The sequence below is a fragment of the Typha latifolia genome, chromosome 13 (assembly GCF_019914945.1).
Source record: "Typha latifolia isolate L0001 chromosome 13, TyphaL0001v2, whole genome shotgun sequence".
NCBI lineage: Eukaryota > Viridiplantae > Streptophyta > Magnoliopsida > Poales > Typhaceae > Typha > Typha latifolia.
In genome coordinates, this window is record NC_133098.1 from 9,448,602 (window position 1) to 9,469,289 (window position 20,688).

The window sequence follows — 20,688 nt, forward strand, 5'->3', positions numbered from 1 at the left end:
GTATGAATTGCTTATTTGTATACTAGTATTTATTTCAATTGGAAACATAGTAATACTTACTTCTCTCTCACCTCCTCTTTCATCATTAACATAATAATTATTATTTGGATCACTCACTGTCTATTTTAAATTAGCATAGCTATAATACTGACAGTGAACTTATTTCCAAGGGTCTAAATCTACTTTTGCCCAAAAAAAAAAAAAGCAAGAATAATGCCAAGAATCTTAAAGGGAAATGATCCGTACTCATTTTATATGTTGACGAGACACTATAAGAGAGAGAAATAATTCGTACTTATCTTCTTCTTCATCTTTCTTTTATCTTCTACATATCATATTGCTTAATACAATGTATCTAAGAAGTAACAGTAGTAAGTCCGAGGGGCCGAAAGAAAAACAGAGGTGTTCAAAGATTTTAAACAACTGAAAAATAACTGAAGAATGTATTTTACACCCTTCTATCAATCTTCAGTTATTCTGGAACAAGATATTGCCTTGACAGGATACAAAAGGGATTTCCTAAGTGTTATCAAAGGTTCTACCCGGAGCAATTGTGATTACTAAATGCTTCTGTAGTATTTATCCTAGCCTCTCTTCTTTTTTTTAATTTGGGGGTCAAACTCATCTCATTCTGAGTGCCCAATTTGATAAATGAGCCCAACTAGAGCTCAAGTTTTGAGCTTGTTTACTAAACAAGCAGAGGCAGAGCCATTATCTAAAAACATTCTTTAAGAGTTACAAGATATAACAGACTATAAAGTCCTAAATAGTAGTGAGTTGCCATCTTTGATGAAATGAATGAGAGCCACTAACTAAAAACATTCTAATGTTGTAATCAGTAGCATATTATGTCCCCTTTCAGGGTGAGCCCAAAGAATTTTCTCTCTTTCCAACAATATCTCTCTAAAGATTCAAATTTCAAACCCAGTCCTTGTTAAACTTCGTGAAGTACCTATTGAATTTTGGCTCAAATTCATATTTCAGCATTTTACAAGTTTGTTGTGCCAGTGTATTCGAACGGGCCCTAGGGGCATTCAAACACAGTTTCTAGACAGAAACTATTTGATGCATGTATTTGAATGGCCCAGTCGTGTTCAAACGCAAATCTGAACCCGAGAGCAAACTTAATACAGGCGTTTGAACGGCCCAGCCGCATTTGAATGTCAGTCTGCATTTGCATTAAGCGCGTTCGAACGCCCACAGAAATCCCTAACTTGAATCAGCCCTATAAATAGAAATGTTGGGTTTTAAAGCTTAGTGTGGACATTTTGCAAGAGAGAAAAACTTGTAGGGAAAACCACTATTATTTAGAGTGAGATTAGAATTGTAAACTCTTTGTATTTAAAGATTTGCATAGTGGATTGAAGATTGCTCCGCCCGTGAACGTAGGCACATCGCCGAACCACGTAAATCTTGACTCTCCCTCTTTTCTCTTTGTGGTTTGAATCTATTTGGTGTTTATATTTGTGATTGGCTTGGCTATTAAAAATTATCTACAACTAGCATCATGGATTTACTATTCTCAATTAAAGTACAAAGAGCCCAAGATGATCTAATAATAAGATAAAAGAAAACTATGCATATTAACCAATAATATAATCACCCATGAGAGTCAAAAGTTATACCAAGATAGTCTGCAAAAGTTATACCAAGATAGTCTAGCACCCTCAGGACAGAGGTGATAAAAAAAAAGGAAACAGAATAATAAAGATATAATAATAATGATGTTGTACTACTTTAAAAGGAACACAAACCGCTAGAGGTACAGGAAGGAGTGGTGCCTAACTGCCCAAAGGTGGACCAAGCATACATTTTTAACCACGAGATCCTCAATTAGCTTCAAAAGAATGCAATACAAGCAATTAGCATATCACTTAGTAAGTATATGTTTCTTGGATGTTCAAATAAGCCCGAAGATTTGGCAAGAAACCCACTTCATTCATAAAAGGGAAAAAAATTAGGATCATCATGCAAATCCTCGAAAGCCTCATGGGCAGAAAGTAGAGTTAATTTAATCAAATTTGTCAAAGTTTCATACCAGGAGTTTTGTGCACTTGGACTCCTTATTTTCAGTTATTTGTATCGAAAGCCCAATTAATTTTCGATTTGGCGAGGCAGGGTCATTTTCGGTTTCTCTCGCACTTGAGATTTTTTTTTTTTACTTTTCTTTCAACTTTGCCCTTTCTGTCATTTAGTGCTCTTCCAACAATGTGAATATATTTTCAAAACTGTGCATAACTGAAATTTCGTAGTTTAAGTGTGAAATTTATACTTAAAGTATAAATTCTGCTTAATTTTAGTAAAATATTCAAAAAAATATGCATCTAACATCTAAAAAATATATAACTAATTGGATAAAATCCGTGACATTATAATATAGAATTTTTGTATTTGGAGTTTCTTCATATTTAAAATTTATTTACAGTGAAACAAAGAATTTGAAAGAAATTCGTAGTTTAAATATAAAATTCGTAGTTTAAGTACGAAATTCGTAGTTTAAATATAAAATTATGATAATAATTCATATTTTTTAATTTATTCTTATAATTTACTTGTAATGTTAAATTAATTTTTTTATTTGAAGTTTTTTATATTCGAAATATATCTACAGCGGAAGAAAGATTCATAATTTAAATACGAAATTTGTAGTTTAAGTATAAAATTATGATAAAAATTTATAATTCACCCTCTCTAATTAATCTCTAACTGTATTAATTAAAAAGTGATTAGAGACTTATATAGAAAAAAAAATCTCTAATTAGCCACTTTCATAAATTTAATAACTTTCGTTATTTTTTTTTACATTACAAAATTTATATATTTCACCATTATAATTTACATATAAATAAATTAAAGATAGTTTATATAAATAAAAACTCCTTAATCAATGTTTCAAAAATAAAATTTAATCTAATATTACAAGTAAATTACAATATATGCTTAAAAAACTATAAATTATTATTAGAATTTTATACTTAAACTACTAATTTTTTCAGTTCATATCAATTATATCAAACCTTAAATTAAGGATGTTTCATCAATGAATCAAATGAACCGCAAAAAGAGTCCTTTTCTCTTCCAATTTTGGACGTATTAAGCAGCATGCTAGAAGTTCTCATGCCCATTATTAAGCAAGGTAATCTTTTTTTTTTCAGTAATACCAGATGGGATATAGCCGAATAGGATGCAATCCACAATCCTGATCAAATAATTAACTATGCCGTGCACGAGTATTAAAGCAAGATGCTAAAAACTCTCCATTGTCATCTGTGAAAGATAAATACAAAGATATGACAAAGCTCAGGAAGCATGATCCACAAGGAAACAATGTAGCACATCTTAACACCCACAGCCATGAGAAAGAAAGCCCTTAGATTTATAGTACAGAAATATAAGTTATAAGATCATCGACTTCAGCCTTCGGATAGGGTGATTCCATAGCGATCTTCTCTTCCAAACAGCAATCTTCTCATGACGATGGATCATGACCATTAGCAATTATAGGAACTGAATGCTGCTCGCCGATGACAGCAGCACTTCCGTTCTGTGGTGGGCAAATGAGCATAGTTTAGTAAAGTGAAGAGCTGAGTTAACCAAATGAGAACAAAAGTTCTAGCAAGTAAACAGGGTGCATTTGTATTCCTAGTTGTTCCTCCAGGAGGAAATTCCCAGAATGCAACGTCTCATGCCAGAAAGAAACATGGATATGTGTGCACAGTATGTCACACCAAGAGGGAGGTAAAAGTGGAAGTGCAACTTCAGATCAATGATAGCATTTAGCAAGACAATACATATACTAGAACTGTTCTTTGGTTGACAAATAAAGACTTACAATATCTTTTGGTTCTGATGGAACACTCTGGAGGGGCACATGCGGAGATTTTGAGAGGTCCCTCAATGTACCCTGCAAATTTCACAGAACAAAAAAGAAAATAAAGAAAGGTGGCATAGTAAATAAAAGTTTTTGCAGGAAAAAGGTGTAGATATACCAAGTATCATATGACTAGAAGAATAAGAAAGCAAGGAACACAAACTTATGAAATATGAAATTCTAACTCCAGGTAATTGATTAATACTCAGCCAGCATTCTTAGTTCTACTAGTACTCCAAAAGACTGAAATTTCTAGAGGTGTTTGTTAGAATTTTAATTTGTAGGACGAGAAGAAGCCCAACTTAACTAGGTTAAGTTAATATTTTTCGGATCTTACACGTATCAAACTCAAAATGGGAAATTATCATGCTTATTGATAAGGAACAAAAACTTGAAGATAAGGTCTGACCTAATTCACTAAGTTATGCACTTGATGACATCACTCTTCTCATTGAAATAAAAGATAAATGTGATCAGCCACACAACTATCAAAATGAATGATAAAATATAGCCACCAACTGTAAAATTCACATTATTCAATAGAATAACACTAGTGTCAATGAAAGTAATAATTCCAACTAATTCCCTGTTTCACCTTGCATAACTTTATGCAATGATGGCCATGCCAAAGACACAACACATGTTCTTGCATGCCGCCCGTACAATTTTAACATATTTTTAATAAAAATATTAGGATATTTAAAGATGATTTTAGGTCTTTGGCAAATCAATCTTTGATTTTTTTGTTTAAATATATATATATAGTCTTTTATCTTTAGATTATTTTTGTAAATAATCTATTTTATTAAAGATATAACAATAAGCAAATATAAATATTATTCAACACATAATATCATTGAATGCATTCATTAAAAATAATATTAATGATCAACCACTTCATAATATGATCAGATACTTTATAATATAATTGAACACATAATAACATTCAATACATAATATTTTAATAATAGTTTAATAATTATAACTAATATCTAGTTGAACATAAAATAATGGGGATAATCAAAAATTTCATTTATTGGCACAAAAATACCATGAGAATATTGCGTTAAATACTTTATATAATTTTCAAAACTTATTCACTGATAATATTGCTTATTTTAACGTCTCACATAGTCTTCATATATATATAAAATTTATAATTCTCTTATTAAATGATATGCATATTAAACATGCACAGAAATGACCGACACCGATACAGTCAAACCATAAGCATATACAGATTGTGGGTATAAAGTATAATAAGGGTGTTGTAGCTTTGGTGAATGTGACTGATATGATGGTAAAGATGATAAATTCATCATCCTATGAGCATACATTTTTTGATGTCATGTTACTTACATATTCAAATCATTCCCTCATCCGACCGTAATCATGTTGAACTTGTGATGATCTCTTTCCTTTCTTCTATCTTTGATAAATTCTGATCCATGGTTGACTGATAATTAAAGTTGTCATTCTAATAAAAATATAATAATAAGAAAATAAATAAATTGATTGATGCTGATTGATGAAAATTAAAAAAAAAGTAAAAAAAAATGGGTTTCACGTCAGCATGGGTCAACACGCACCTGTGCTAGTCGACACAACTCGACGCTACAGGTCGCTCAGACTAGCAACAAAAGTGAGAAGGTTTGATTATAGAGGAACTTGTGGCCAAAGCTACACTAAAAAGGACATAGTATCCCATGATATGCAGGATTTAATTATGACAAACTGCTCAAAAAGCTCAATTGGCACTACTACAAACCAAAATGGATAAGGCTCATCAAATGCCAATTTCCTGCTCCCTTCTCTTCTTTCTTTATGGCTGTCAAGAAACAAAGTTGGTATATATGTTTGAGATTAGAGGAAATATGAGATCAAAAGTAGAGACTACAAACTGATAGATTCTATGCTCTAAGCTAAAAAGAATATTGGGTAGAGTGGCTACTAGCTAATGCACAACTGCACATGAGTCAAAATGGGTTACATGGGATAGCCAAATCTAGCATGTGTTGCCTTGAGCCCCATGGTAGTGGCTATGATGATTCTTTGAGTTAGGCTAACTATAAATGTAAGAACCGAAAAAAAAAAAGGGTTGAGAGAGGAGGGTGCACGTGCTATGCACGTGCAACCCCCTCCCCTCTCCCTCTCCGGCACAAAGCCAGTCGCTGATATCTCGCAGAATCCAAATCTAGTTTAGATTTGATTTTTTTGATTGCTCTATAAATTAAACCCTAAATCCTCTCTCTTTTTGGACCCCAGCCTCCTTTCCCTTCTCTTCTTCTTCTCCTACGTTTTCTTGTTTCTTGTCATCGGAGTCATGGCGTGAGTTCGAACCACACGACTCGTCGGTGAGCCCTCTCCCATCCCTCAAATTAAAATTAAGTTTAATAGGTTAAAATAAAAATACCTAATTTATGGTATTTCGGCTTCGTCGGCGACTCACGCCGGCCGGCGGCTTCGAGTCGCTGTCTCTCCTCCACTAGAAGCCTCTGGTCGTTGATCTCATGCCATGGGTGTTCACCTTGGAGCCCTCATGACTCCGGTCGTCGCCGGCTTTTGAGTCGGCCATTTGCGATGAGTTCTTCTCCACCTCGTGAGGACGACAAAGTCGCGTGCACGCACGAGAGAGAGAGAGAGAGAGAGAGAGTCGAGGGGCTTGAGGTGTGGTCGCTGAACCATCGCCGGCGGGGTCGCCGGCGGTCACTCTCTCCCTCGATTCTTCTCTTCCTCGCGTCGGTCACGAGAAGAAAAGGATTTGGTTAGGCTCGGGTTAACCCGAGCCAACCCCTTTTTCTTACGAGTTTCGGGTCCGGGTTCGGGTTCGGGTTTGGATTTCGGATTCAAAAACCCAACCCGAACCACTTAAATTGGATGGGCTGCGGGTTAGCCCGTAGCCCAATCCATTATTTTGGCCGAGCCTTGGCCCAGCCCGATTAGTTTTATTTTTTGAAATGGGCCGGGCCAGTAATAGCCCAGCCCAATCCAATGGGTAATTTAACGCACTTTAGTTATTTTTAGTTTTAAAATTTTACAAATATTAATATTATTCAAATTAAAAAATTTATTATTATTTATTATTAAATGTGGTGATATTTAGTACATGAGCTAGAGATTTAAGATTTCGGTTGTCTTGCTTAGACTCAGGTGAGTGAGTTCACTCACATATTTAATTTATTATATTTCATACCTTTGTCGAACCATATAATTTTCTGTGTGCAAAAATTATTTATTTCATCCTTACGTGCAAATTTAATTATTACATTTTCTGTGTGCATTTAATCATTATACTCAGTGCATCGCCATACCTTGTGCAAATATTAAATTTTAATGAAAAGAAAAATGAGACTAGTATTGGTACAACTTAGAGAACAATCCTGGTATAAATCATTTGCGGTTTTCCGTGGTGACTCAAGTCTATCTAAAAGTGGTGGGGACACCACTTTTTGTCACGTTTGTTCTCATAAGTACAAAAAGGCTGCACCCGTGGCCCTTTGGCTTAACGAGGGTTGTGACTAGTCACCTTCTAGGGCTATTTTTTCATCTTATCTTTTAGTCACCTTCTAGGGCTATTTTTGTCTTTTATCTTTTACTTTATTTGGCCTATATAAAGGTTTGTAATCATCTTTTATGGGTTAATGAATATTTTGAGAGCTTTTGCCTATTAAGTGTTTGTTGGTGGATTCCAACGTCGGTGGATTCCGACACCCCGATTGGTGAATTCCTCCACTTGATTATTTCTCCCTGCCTTTTCTTCTCAACTCTATAATCAAGACGTTATTCTGCATCAGCTTTGGTATCAGAGCGGATCGTTTCCTAGTTTATGGACGCTCCACCGTCTGGATTCCATGCAGCGCCTCATCTTTTTTTTGTCAGATCAATCGCTCCATGAACACCAGATCGCTACGAGATCCGTCGTCCGATAACATTAGGATCCGGATCCGAGTTACGAGAGAAGATCACCCTCAAGGAGGAAAACAATAAACCATTACCATCACAAGGAGATAATCACAAGTAAGCTTTATTCAATAGATTTTTCTTTCTCCGTTTTAGATTAAAAAAAAGAAAAAGAAAGAGCTCTCTGAAAAAAAAAAACAGAGAGAAAAAAAATTCCAAAAAAGTACTCCACTTACGATAAGGAATTTTATGCGGTTATTCAAGCTTTACGCTATTGGCGCCATTATTTACTTCCGCATGAATTCGTGCTTTATTCCGACTACGAAGCTTTTCGATTTCTAAATTCTCAGAAGAAACTAAATTCGAGACATGCTCGTTGGATCGAGTTCTTACAAGAGTATACTTTTGTACTCAAACATAGAGTTGGGGTTGAGAATAAGGCGACTGATGCGCTTAGCCGAAGGGTTTACCTTTTGTCTACAATTAGCATCAAAGTCACTGGATTTGACAAAACGAAGGAAGATTATACAACTTGTCCGGACTTTGGCAAAATTGTTCTCACTTTGCTGATTGATCCGAACTTAGCTTTGGACAGTTATTCCATCCAAGACGGTTACCTGTTTAAGGCTAACAAGCTTTGTGTTCTCCGTACGTCCGTGCGTGACTTCCTTGTTTGGGAGATCCATGCCGGCGGTCTATCGGGTCATTTTGGACGTGATAAGACCATTGAGTAAGTGGAGCGCCAATTCTAATGGCCAAGTCTCAAACGTGACGTCACAAAATTAGTTAGTCAATGTAGGACTTGTCGGTTAGAAAAGCACAGAAAACAAAACACTGGACTTTACACTCCGTTACCTGTGCCTGATCACCCGTGACAGCACGTTAGTATGAATTTTGTCTTGGGCTTGCCTCGCACATTTAGAAAACATGATTCAATCCTCGTGGTTGTGGATCGCTTCTCGGCCCATTTTATTTCTTGTACTAAGACCTCTGATGCGTCACAAGTGGCCAAATTGTACTTTGCCCATATCGTCAAGTTATATGGTCTTCCAAAAACTATTGTTTTTGACCGGGATGTTCGCTTTATGAGCTATTTTTGGAAAACCTTATGGCACATGGTTGGCACAAAATTAAAATTTTCTACTGCCTATCATCCTCAAACCGATGGTCAAACCGAGGTTGTTAATCGTAGTCTTGGAAATCTTTTGCGCTGTCTCGTGGGTAATTATAACAAAAATTGGGATGTCATTCTTCCTATAGCTCAATTTGCATATAATAACTCCATTAATAGGTCTATTGGCATGAGCCCATTTGAAGTTGTTCATAGTTTTAAAGCGCGCAAACCTCTAGACCTGTTGCCTATGTCATCTCATTCTAGGGTCTCTCACATCATGTTCATTCTTTGCATCAAGAGATCACTAAGCGAATTGAGGCGAGTAATCACCAGTATAAATTACATGCCGACTTGCACAAACGTGCCAAGGAGTTCGATGTTGGAGATCATGTTATGATTCGTCTCAGACCTGAACGATTCCCTTCGGGAGCTATTCGGAAGTTGCATGCCCGTAGTGCATAACCTTTCCAAGTTTTGAAACATGTTGGTGCTAATGCTTATCTCATTGATATTCCCCCTGATTATAGCATTAGTTGTACTTTTAATATTGAGGATCTAGCAGCCTACCATCCACCTATGCACATCCCCACCGAACCCTATGCTACATCTACTATCCTTCCAGACATCTCTACTGTGTCACCTACCACTTCTCCGTTCCCATCCACATCACAAGAAAAGATAGACGCTATTTTAGATGATCAAATAACATCTATTGCAGAAAGAGGGGTTCACCGTTTTCTCGTTCGATGGCACGGGCAACCAGAGTCTGATTGTACGTGGATCACTCGCGAGGAGTTACAGCAGCTTGACCCTGACATTTAGGAGTACTATCAGAGCCACTCGACTGGGTTGAGTTTCTTCCACCCTAGGAGAGTTAGTGGGGACACCACTTTTTGTCACGTTTGTTCTCTTAAGCACAAAAGGGCTACACCCGTGGCCCTTTGGCTTAACGAGGGTTGTAACTAGTCACCTTCTAGGGCTATTTTTTCATCTTGTCTTTTAGTCACCTTCTAGGGCTATTTTCGTCTTTTATCTTTTACTTTATTTGGCCTATATAAAGGCTTGTAATCATCTTTTATGGCTTAATTTTAATTTTTTTTAAATTTATTTGGTTTTCGAGTGGATTCCACTCACTGAGCTATAGTTGTTGGCTCATGGATTTCTTTTTATTTATTTATTTATCTATCTCAGATAATAGTCAGCGTGGCGACTGAGCGAGACGTACTCGGACTCCACCTCCACTTAGGATCCCCCTATTTACTTTTCCACTCTTTTAGATCTTATGCTTTAGATTAGAAGTTAAATTTATTTTGTTTAGAAACTCATATAACAATGAATTGTTTTATAATTATTGCCATTAGTTTAAATTTAATAAAGCAGATCTTCTTTGTTTATTTATTTTTGCCATCGTACACTTAGAAAGTATTAATAAGGCTTCGTGTATCTCAAGCATATTGAGGTGCATGGCCAGTCATGATTCCTATTTCGGGTCGTGACAATAAATCTATTTCAAATCAAGAGTACGCAAACAATGGTTTTACTCTTGCTGGATGATTTGTGGTTTACCAATATGGAGTCAACTAGCGATATGAAGTCATACATAACATTGACACAACTTTCACTATAGTTAAAGCAAAATGTTACCATGTATATGATGGTCTGTTTCAATTCATTTATAATAATAGCAAGTCAAAATGAAATCAAATAATACTAATGAAGACATTGGACTTGACCATTACCTAGACATATATGTCTACACACATAGGCAGAGTTGCACCACCAGACCTGTTTCACTTTAACTTGATTATCAATGTGTCACTAGGTCTTAGTTAGGCTTTGGTTAGTCGCATTATTTTTTCTATTTTCTGGTATTTTCGGAGTATTTTCGAGCTAATTTCCAACATGTTAGTCATTGAACCTATTTTAACCATAGTTATTAGCAACGATGGCCGTGCCACAGGCACGAACCGTACCGATCACCGGCTGTGTCGTAAGAAAGTGAGAGAAAGAGGTAAGGAATACTTGCCATCGCCATCGCTCGCCGCCCACCGTCGCCGTCACCATCACCCGCCGCTCGCCGACACTTCGTTGGGTGCCCTAGCTTGCCCAAGAGAGAAGAGAGATCGAGACAGAGAGAACGAGAGAGAGAGAGATCGGGAGAGGGGTTAAACTTAAGTTGCCGGTCCGGATCCGGGTCCGGATCCAACGATCAGCGAGCGGCGATAAGGTCGATGGTGAGCGGCGATGCTATTAGAAGGGGTGCCGTGAGGCACCCTCGTGCCACATGCCAGTACGCCGTCGGCACAAGTGCCAACCAGCACACCCCGTGCCGATCAAAACGGCCATCTATGGTTATTAGAAATTTAGACCGGACTAGACCTAGTGGTCAGACAAGTAAACCAACTACTCAACCAATTCGATTTTGTTATCAGATCGAAAACAATTGACTCGGTAAAAATCGATTAAACCGACGGTTGATCCAGTGACCTGTGCTCGACTGTTTTTTAGCAAACAGGTCAAGTCAAGTACTTTTGCAAAATTACCTAATTATTCTTAATACTTAATTATTATATTTTATATCTTAATGGTATTTTAGTCCAAAAAATCTAAAAAATATTTAGTTTAGAGCATATTTGTGTTTTAAAATTAGTTTTATTTGCATATATACCCTTAAAAAGGCCCTTATTTGCTTGTACGTCCCTCTAAAGTTCATATTTACATATATATATCACTCAAAATACAAAGTTTTCCATGTATACATTTTACAATCCTTATTTTTTTTGCATGAATACACTTTGGAGTAGACTACCATTAAAATTTAAACAATTTAAATGTAAAAAGATAAAAATACTCTTACTTTAATTTTCAAATATTTCTCTTAGTTAATGGTATTTCTATCTTTTTTTGTTAAATAACTTAATTTAAAAAGTAAGCATAAGGTATATATCTATTTAAATAACATATGTTGAATCTACATACAATTATACTACTTTTGTAAATATTTTTAAATTTTTAGAATTATTTAGAACTTCATATATTATTTAAATATTTTTCAATAACTAGCAATTCGAATAGTTGAACCACCGATTAAACCAATAGCCCAGTAACCCGACCTCTAACTGGGTCAACATCAAATCCGATTAGCATAACTATGGTTTTGACTTGTTTTGGTCTAATTGGATCATGATTCGCTTAAAAGTTTTATGTTGCCACTATAGATAGTTAAAAGACATTGTGTTTAGACATGTTTTCTTTTTTTTCTTAAATAAAGACGACTTGAAGATTTCTCCGATAGTTTCATGAAAATCTCTTCCAATGGCATGACGCTTAGAGTCTTTTTCTCGTAGATCCGATATCTTCTTTCGTTTCTTCTATGTTCCTCATCGTTTCTAGGACATCGTATGACTTCGTTGAGAGCCCTTTCAGATATTTTGATCCATATATTATCGGGCTTAGATTTCAAATTTCTTCTTTAGATCAAATTTCAGCATGGGCTTCCAATTGTGAATCAGATTTCATCATCATTTTTTCAGACTCAATCGACTAATAACATCTTTTTGGACCTCACATATAATTTGTCATCCTTGGATTGATTGCTGCTAGTAGTCTTGTCCCTAACATCAAAATATTCAATCTTACATTTTCTTACAATAGTCTTTGCTGGATTTTTCTAAAACCTATTCATTTTCTGCTTTAGAACTCATAAAATTGTCTATTTGTTAGCCTTAATCTACCATCTTCTTTATTAGTGATTTGATCTCAATTTTGAATGAAAGACCCTAGTCAGAGAAAGTTTCCATGCTTCCTTGACCTAAGTCATTCTCCTGAAAGCAAGACATTTTGCTTGTGACTATATACTATAACATAATTCCATATATTTATTTAGAGGATTTCTATTTGACTAGCTCACCTTTGTTTAAATTGTTTATTTGTCAATTTTTCTTAGTTTAGAAAAATAAAAACTTCACTTTCCTAATTCTTGAAGTAATTAAATTCAAGATAATACCAGATGAGTCTTGATCTACACTACATATTTGCATATTTTTTTGCTTTTCACTTTTATCTGTCTCTCTCAAGATCCTCTATTAGCCTCCATTGCTACCATCAAACAACATTAATAAAACTGAATTGACCAAAGGACCCTATATGCTTTGCTAACTCCAACAAACTGAGATTAAACTAATGGGAAAAGAAAAGAAAAAAGAAAAAAGAGGCTAATCAATTACTCGCGTCCCCCCTAATTGACCAGAGTTCCTCTCAATGATCATCCTAGGCATTGGAAGTTAGTCCAATAAAATGTTCCTTAATGACATGTCCAGAGCTACAGCTGCACTACCTACTGAGGTCAAACCATCATCCGAACAAGGTACAACTCGACAGCATTAGAACAAATCCTATAATTCCACTAGAAAGGTCACTGCAAAATTGTTGAAAAGAACCTAAGTAGTGCAGCTGAAGCGATGGTTAGGAAACAATAGAGGCTTTCTACAGTACGCAGGAAGTGGATTATATTTGAGAGAACTACATTTGATCAATTTTGTTTATTCTTATTGAGCCAAACAACTAATTTGAGAGCTAATAATGTAGTGTAATTCAAAATCAAAATACGTTCTTGTAAAACATGGTAATCAAGCCTATTGTACCTAATCAACTCCAAAATTATACTTGACCATCCCAAAATTTGAGCCTATTATGAAATCTATAGCAATCAATAGTAACATAGCCTACTGTAGCTAATCAAGCCTTAATGGTGCATGTTGCATCATATCTCTTATTCATTAAGGCCTTGTTTAATTTGAGGCTAAGCTCCGTACTAGATTAACTAATCTCATTTTTTAGTCATGATTTAAGTACCTTAAACTAGTTTAAAAAAATATGTTGTTTGGTTGTAAACTAGGCTAAAGTATAATTATTACTTTTAATATGATGTGAAAAAGTGAAAAATGTATTGGTTTTAGAGGGAAATAAATGATGTATAAAAGTAATGGACCAAAATGCTTTGATGATAAAATTTAAAAATATTATTATTTTAGGAATAATAAAATCTTAAATTATTAAATTATAGGTTTGTAGGATCTGCTTGCGGGCTTAAACATGTGAGCCCACATATAGGCTTAGCATGCATATAAGCCCCGTTTGTAGGCTTATGCATGTAAGCCTCATTTGCGGGCTTATGCATGTAAGCCCACAGACGAGGCTTACAATGCATGTAAGCCTCCAGCTACGTAAGCTTACATATTATTATATTATTTATCTTTTTAAAAAAAATATAAGATTAATATTTGTTTTTAAATAATAATATAATATTGTTGTTTTTTTTTAAGCCCATGTGTAACAGCTATATTATGTTTTTAGGAAACTAGTACTAAAATATTATTATTAAATTTATAAAATATAATTGCAAGTTAGCTATTTTAAATTCATATTAAACATATCAGTAAATTATATTATTAATTTTTTTTCACCTATGTTTACGAATACATTTTTTTAGTGTTAGTTTTTTGTGAGCCATAGTGAAGAGCTCTTTTCTAATAAAAACTTATTTATTTTTTGGAAGAGAGGAGAAAGAAGGGAGGGAGAGAGAAGAGAGAGTAGATTGACAAGACTTGAAGATAATAGATCTAATGTCAAGGGTAAAATTGGAATAAATTTGACATGATATTAGAATTTATATATTAATGTTTATTTGAGGAGTAGGTAGTAAATTAGATTAAGAAAAAAAAAAGATAATTTGTTGTTTGGTTACTAAACCAGGTCAAGGGTCTTGAACCAGTTCAGGGACTTCCCCTGAACTCAAACCAAATAAGCCCTAACTAACTGTTCTATATAAAACTTAAAACTTGATATTACGAGCAGAGCATAGTCAGTAACAATTGTATTCTTTATTTCGAGAGATAGGATTGACATAGATTGGGACTAATATCTCGTGAACAAGATGTGCATTCAGGAACAAGAGGTGCTGGGACCTTTTGAGAGAGTTCAGAAACAAACAAGACATAAATTATAAACACAAAATGCAAACAATTCAAGCTAAAAGATAAGTCTAATACTTTTAGATAACCAAGAAAGAATATATATAATTGTCTGCAAAAAGATAAGTCTAATACTTTGACAAACAAATACAAGACAGGATACAGGAAGAACAAACATACTCTATGCAGAAAATGAACAATAATAAAAGAAAAAACTAAGTAATAAATAATATTTCTACCTTATTTGCCCACATTAGCCCACAAGCATTGCACAATGTCCTTGGCCCATTAGGTCCACGTCTCATCATTGGTGTGGACTTTGCACTAATGCCACAATGATGGCATCTAGCAAATTCAACATGAAAACAAAATTAAAAATTCAAGATACAACAACCAAATATCTTATACAATAACAGAAAGGCAAATTCCCACAACAAGAGCTCACATTAGAAAAGCAATACCAAATGGGAAGGATCACAAGCAATAATCAGAGAGACGAAGATTCTTAATTATGTTGTATGAAATATTTCTGTTATTTATAACAACTGAAAGTTATGATTCCGACAAGGTTTAAGTGCTAGCACTACTAAGCAAAGTAAGCATTAACAGGGGAATATATAGAAAGCATTTTTCTTCAACTTGATTTATCTATCCATGAGACTTAATGGACTCAATGACTGCAATTCCTAATTTCCTATAGCAAATGGTGCACTAGGAAGCAAGATCCTTACCTAGGTTTCTCAATTAGATGGGGCAATGGATATGATACTCTTCCGCTATTTCATGGATAGCTTAGGAAGCACAAATTGACACTTCCTTGAACAAATTTTTAAATAAAACATAAATGTGGACATGACTTGAGCACTTTCCTGGGTCATGCAAAGATAATTCAAACTGAACATGGCAGATATATTTCATTTTTTATGTGATTAGAAGAGCTATATTTGTAATAAACGTAAACAATAGACTTTCTTTTACACAGCTTGACTTATTCCCAGATTTGAATTTTGAAGGAAGTCAAATTAAGGTTCCAAGTCACAATGACAACTAATGTTTGCTAATACCTCGCATAATATTTTGGATAATTTGTTGCAAATCACTAATTTTCGCTGATGGACAAGTTGGAGAGATGCTTAGAGATATAATATAATATATCAGAAATTACAGGCATAGCAATAATTTCTCAAATAAAACATGCAAAATTATAAGTGTATATTACATATACATGTATATACTGGATGTGTTGTATCCTTTTGACTTTCAACATTTTTACCATATTGGCATATCTGTATCATGTAACTTATGTTTTCTCTATTAGTCAACTCCTCATAGATAGTGATAAGTTATATCAGGATTCATTAAAAGAAAATCACACCTAAGAATTTCACTATTGAACAATATATAGCCAGAAACAAGAGAAGCAGTATAAGGCCTTACTCAGAAGCAGATGCAGGACGACCTTCCACTACACCCCACTGTGGGGAACCATCTGAACTTGTAACAACTGATGTTGCATCTTCAGGCTTTGATTTTGATGATGTGAATTGACCTCGGTTACGTTGCATCCTATAATCATATAACGAAAGAAGTGTAAATATTTATAGTAAAAGAAGTAATTATCTCAAAAAGTACCAAAAGTTTGTGTTATACTGCTACAAGTTCAAATTGTAAGCCCAAAAGGATGAAATAATACTTATGTATCTAAGTATCCCACAGACAGAAATGTTGACGAAAAATAAAATAAAATCAGATAAAAAGCAATAAACCATAAAAGGACTGGTGATAAATTTGAAAAAGATAGATGAAGACTAACATCAATTACAAAAAAAACCTTCTATAACAAATTGGGAATTGGCATACATGCACTATTCCTAGGGCTACAAGTCCATGAAAGTATAGACAGGTTAGCAAAAACAAAGCCATAATATGTATTGCACATTGGCACTCTTCCTACTGCCAACCAGAAGCAACCACCAGCTTTCTAGTTCAAGTACCAATATCAGCAAGTTTGTCCAAGCACACAGATTTACACTGAGAAGCTTGATGATTGTACAATTTTCTTAAACCATACTAACTTAGTGATTAAAAGGTAGGAAAATGTGTGTTAGATCGTTAGAACTTCACTGTAAAAAAAAGGACCAATTAAATGATGCTAAACAAGACTGGTTGATGAATGTCAAAAATATTTTCCACTTTCTTTTGAAGTAACTAAACATTCTAGGCATGTTACTGTCTAGTAAATATTGGTACTACTATTCATTTCATAACATAGATAGGTGTGATATACTTTATTTAACCATTATAACTTTAGAAGAAAAGATGTAAGAATTTTGGACAGGACTAGCATGCATTTTAGATATTTCTTAGATACTTTATCCAAAGAGATAAAGATTGTAATGCTCACCAACAATGAAACATGTGCATATCCAAGAGACAAAGTTAAATCAAAAATCAACCAACTTTCCTTTATATTTGAGGCATGGATGGAAAACAGTTTCTCATTTTGATTAATGTTGACATTTGAATAAACATATGTTAAGTATTCCTATCAGAAGCATAATTTTCAAGAGGATGAACTATAGGTCCTCCAGGTTTCATCTTGTATTTTGCTTGACTGAAGTGATCAATACATAAATCAATATTTGTTCTTTAACATTTCACAGTTCACCAGTGTCAGGGAATTTCTATAACCACGCATCAGGAAATTACAATTTAAACATCAGAGAATAAAATTACATATATGAGATGCATTAAATTTTGTATATTGATGTTGTGTATAAGAAAATGAAAAAGACAAGACAACTCCAACTTCCACCCAATCAGCATTCATGAATTGTGCTGACATTTTTCTATCAATAGCATTCCCATTTTTTCAAAAAGGTTTATCTGTCGCACTTGTACACATTTCAATTTTTCTATATATACAGTTCACATCCTTAGTCTGCATGTTTCCATTTGCGATATTAACATGATGACACACATAATAGCACATTAGATAACTCAAACGTGTTATTTAAATGAAGGGAAATCTAAATATTGCAGCATCCATCTGCTACCTGAGAGCAACCTCTTTCCTAACAGTGTACCGTATCTTCTTATCAAAGTTCCTCTCTTTCCTTTTCTCCCGGAACCTCATCAGCGAAGCCACTCTATGTGGAAAATTCAAACGCTGTGAAACATCAAAAAGGCACAACTAGTCTAAATGAACACACCCCAGAATCTGCTTCAGTTAACTACAAATTTAAACTAAGATTTTACGGACTACCTTATTATACGAGTTCGAAGAAGTCGGTGCTGAACCCAACCCAGTAGTTATCTCCCTTCCTCCAAGCAACAAAAGCACAGCTTGAACCTATCAAACGCGATTCAGAAGAGTGTCTTGCAAGTCTAATAATTCCATATCCACAAGGAATAAAATTTAATTTTTCCACCTTCTCAGGCGAAACCGAATCGAACACGTAGACCTCCCCCTGGAACGAAAGGGTTAACTGGTTGTTTCCGATCGGATGCGCGACCATCGCGTGCGGATCCACCGAACCATCCGCGTCCATCCCCACGACCTCCAAGGCCATCTCGTGCTCCTCCTCCTCCTCCTCCTCCTCCTCCTCCATCCCACTGCTGTGCTCGACGGCCCCGCCATGGCCGCCTCCGTCGTCGACGTGCGATGGGGCGCGGCGAGGCGGGTAGGGTTTCCCATCCGACGGCAGATGGATCGGGTGGTCGCTCATCTCGAAGCAGAGGAATTAGAGTAAGAAATCGAGGGGGGAAACAATAGAATAGTTCCGGATTCAAAATTTTGAAGGCGTATCGAACGATCCAAGTGAAAAGGAGAGGAAAGGAATAGATCTGGTTCGTTGGGGAAACCCTAGGATTTCGATCGAGGAAGGGGATAGAACATTTAAAAATCGAGTCTTTCGTAGGATTAGATTTAGAAGAGCATGGAAATAGAAGGTGACGTCAGGGTAGAAATATCGGATTAAATCAGGACCGTCCTATCGAAATCATAGGGTGAGATCATCTCGTGGTCGAAGCGGGAACCGCGTGGTTGATCATCTCAACCGTACTGTCCCTGTTGTTGGAAGTCAGTTTTTTAACTCTCTTTTTTTTTTCAATTTAGATATTTTTTTTTTTTAATATCAAAACTAGAATTAATTATAATTAGACTGCCTGATCTATGGCTAATTTCACCAACACCCCTGAAACTTTTTTGTTTTTCCAATAGAGCCCCTCAGTGTGGTGAATTAAATTAAAAATTTTTGAAACTTTAATTGTGTTTAGGCTAAAAATAAGCTAATTACTTGTTTTATTATTTTATGGCAGGAATCTCAAAGTGTGAAATTCCAAGTGGAGTATTTGATGGAAAAAATAATTTAAGCTTATAGCAGAACACTATTAAAGACATTATTGTTCAACAATGATTGTTCAAAGTGCTACAAGGTATAAAAAAAAAAGAAGTCGAAAAAAATGTCGAACGAAAATTAAAAGATGATAGAGATGTAAGCTACGAGTACCATCTATTTAGGTCTCGCAGATGAGGTAAAATATGATGTAGTAAATAAAAACTCTGCTTCTAGTTTGTGGAAGAAATTGGAGGATCTATATATGTCCAAATCTCTTACAAATAAATTATTCATGAGAAAACAATTTTTTCAATTATGAAGGGAGGAAGGTACAAATATCTTTGATCATCTCAATACTTTCAATAAATTAGTATCACATCTTCTTAGTATTGAGGCATTTGTTGTGGAATGGGATAAAGTTTTGGTTCTTTTAGCTTTTCTCCCACCATCCTAGCCCTACGATACACTCGCCACACTTCTTCTAGTTGGCAAAAAAAAAACTCTTAAAGTTGATGAGGTGACAACGGTTTTATTAGAGATGAAAAATCTTAAGAAGATTGAAAGCAACTCTCAAGCTGAAGAATTAATTGCTAAAGGAAAATCTAACAAACTGTGAAGAAGAAGTAAGCAGAAAGGGTCTGATAATAAAAAAAATCATGATTAAGGGTAAAAGGGAAGAGTAATGGATAATTTGAGAGTTACTATTTTAAAAGGAAAGGACAAATTAAGCATAATTACTTACAAAGAAAAAAAGGATCTAGAAGAAAAGAACAAGGACAGATCTTTAAATTCTTATCAGGCTAGTGTTGCGAGTGATGGATCAGATGGAAATGGTGACTTACTAGCAATCACCATAGGTATAAGCTGTTTTAGGGATGCATGGATTTCTATATTTTGAGTGCTCTTATCACAGATGTTCTTGTAGGGGCTGGTTTGAAATATATAGGCCCTATGATGGGGGAACGATTCTGATAGAAAATGATGTAGCTTGCAAGATAGTTGGAATTAAAACGATCAAAATAACTATGTTTCACGGGATGGTAAGAACTCTTAAGAACGTAAGATGTGTTCCAGATCTAAAGAAATACATTTTATTTCTTTAGGTGATCTTGAGTTGAACGGATTCTCTTTTTTAGCATCTGATGATATCTTCAAAGTTGCCAAAGCGACAATGACCATCGTAAAGGGAAATCTTTACTAATAGATAAGGAGTAATCTTATAGGGGGAAGACATTGATTATAAAAAAAATATTTTCTCCTTATAGAGAAATATTTTCTCTATATAATATGGAGCTTTAGCAACTTGGTGTCATGACTGCCTTTCTTCATAGTGATTTTGAAGAGAACATATACATAGAGCAACCTGAATAATTCAAAGACAACCTGAATAATTCAAAGAGCAAGGTAAACAAAATTTGGTATGCAAACTAAATAAATCTCTTTATGTATTAAAACAATCTCCTAGGCAATGGTATTAGAGATTTGATTCCT

General features: G+C 34.9%; 1 protein-coding gene across 1 annotated transcript; it reads right to left on the reverse strand.

Annotated features, from left to right (window-relative positions):
• Positions 1-3,233: 3,233 nt before the first annotated feature.
• Positions 3,234-18,797, reverse strand: LOC140800476 (GATA transcription factor 20-like). Its single transcript, XM_073155291.1, has 7 exons — positions 18,289-18,797; positions 18,123-18,209; positions 17,914-18,026; positions 16,295-16,423; positions 15,097-15,202; positions 3,833-3,904; positions 3,234-3,544 (listed from the first exon to the last, which is right to left on the reverse strand). The coding sequence occupies exons 1-7, from the start codon at positions 18,583-18,585 to the stop codon at positions 3,470-3,472; spliced, it is 879 nt and encodes a 292-aa protein (XP_073011392.1). The 5' UTR covers positions 18,586-18,797; the 3' UTR covers positions 3,234-3,469.
• Between the last annotated feature and the right edge of the window lie 1,891 nt (positions 18,798-20,688).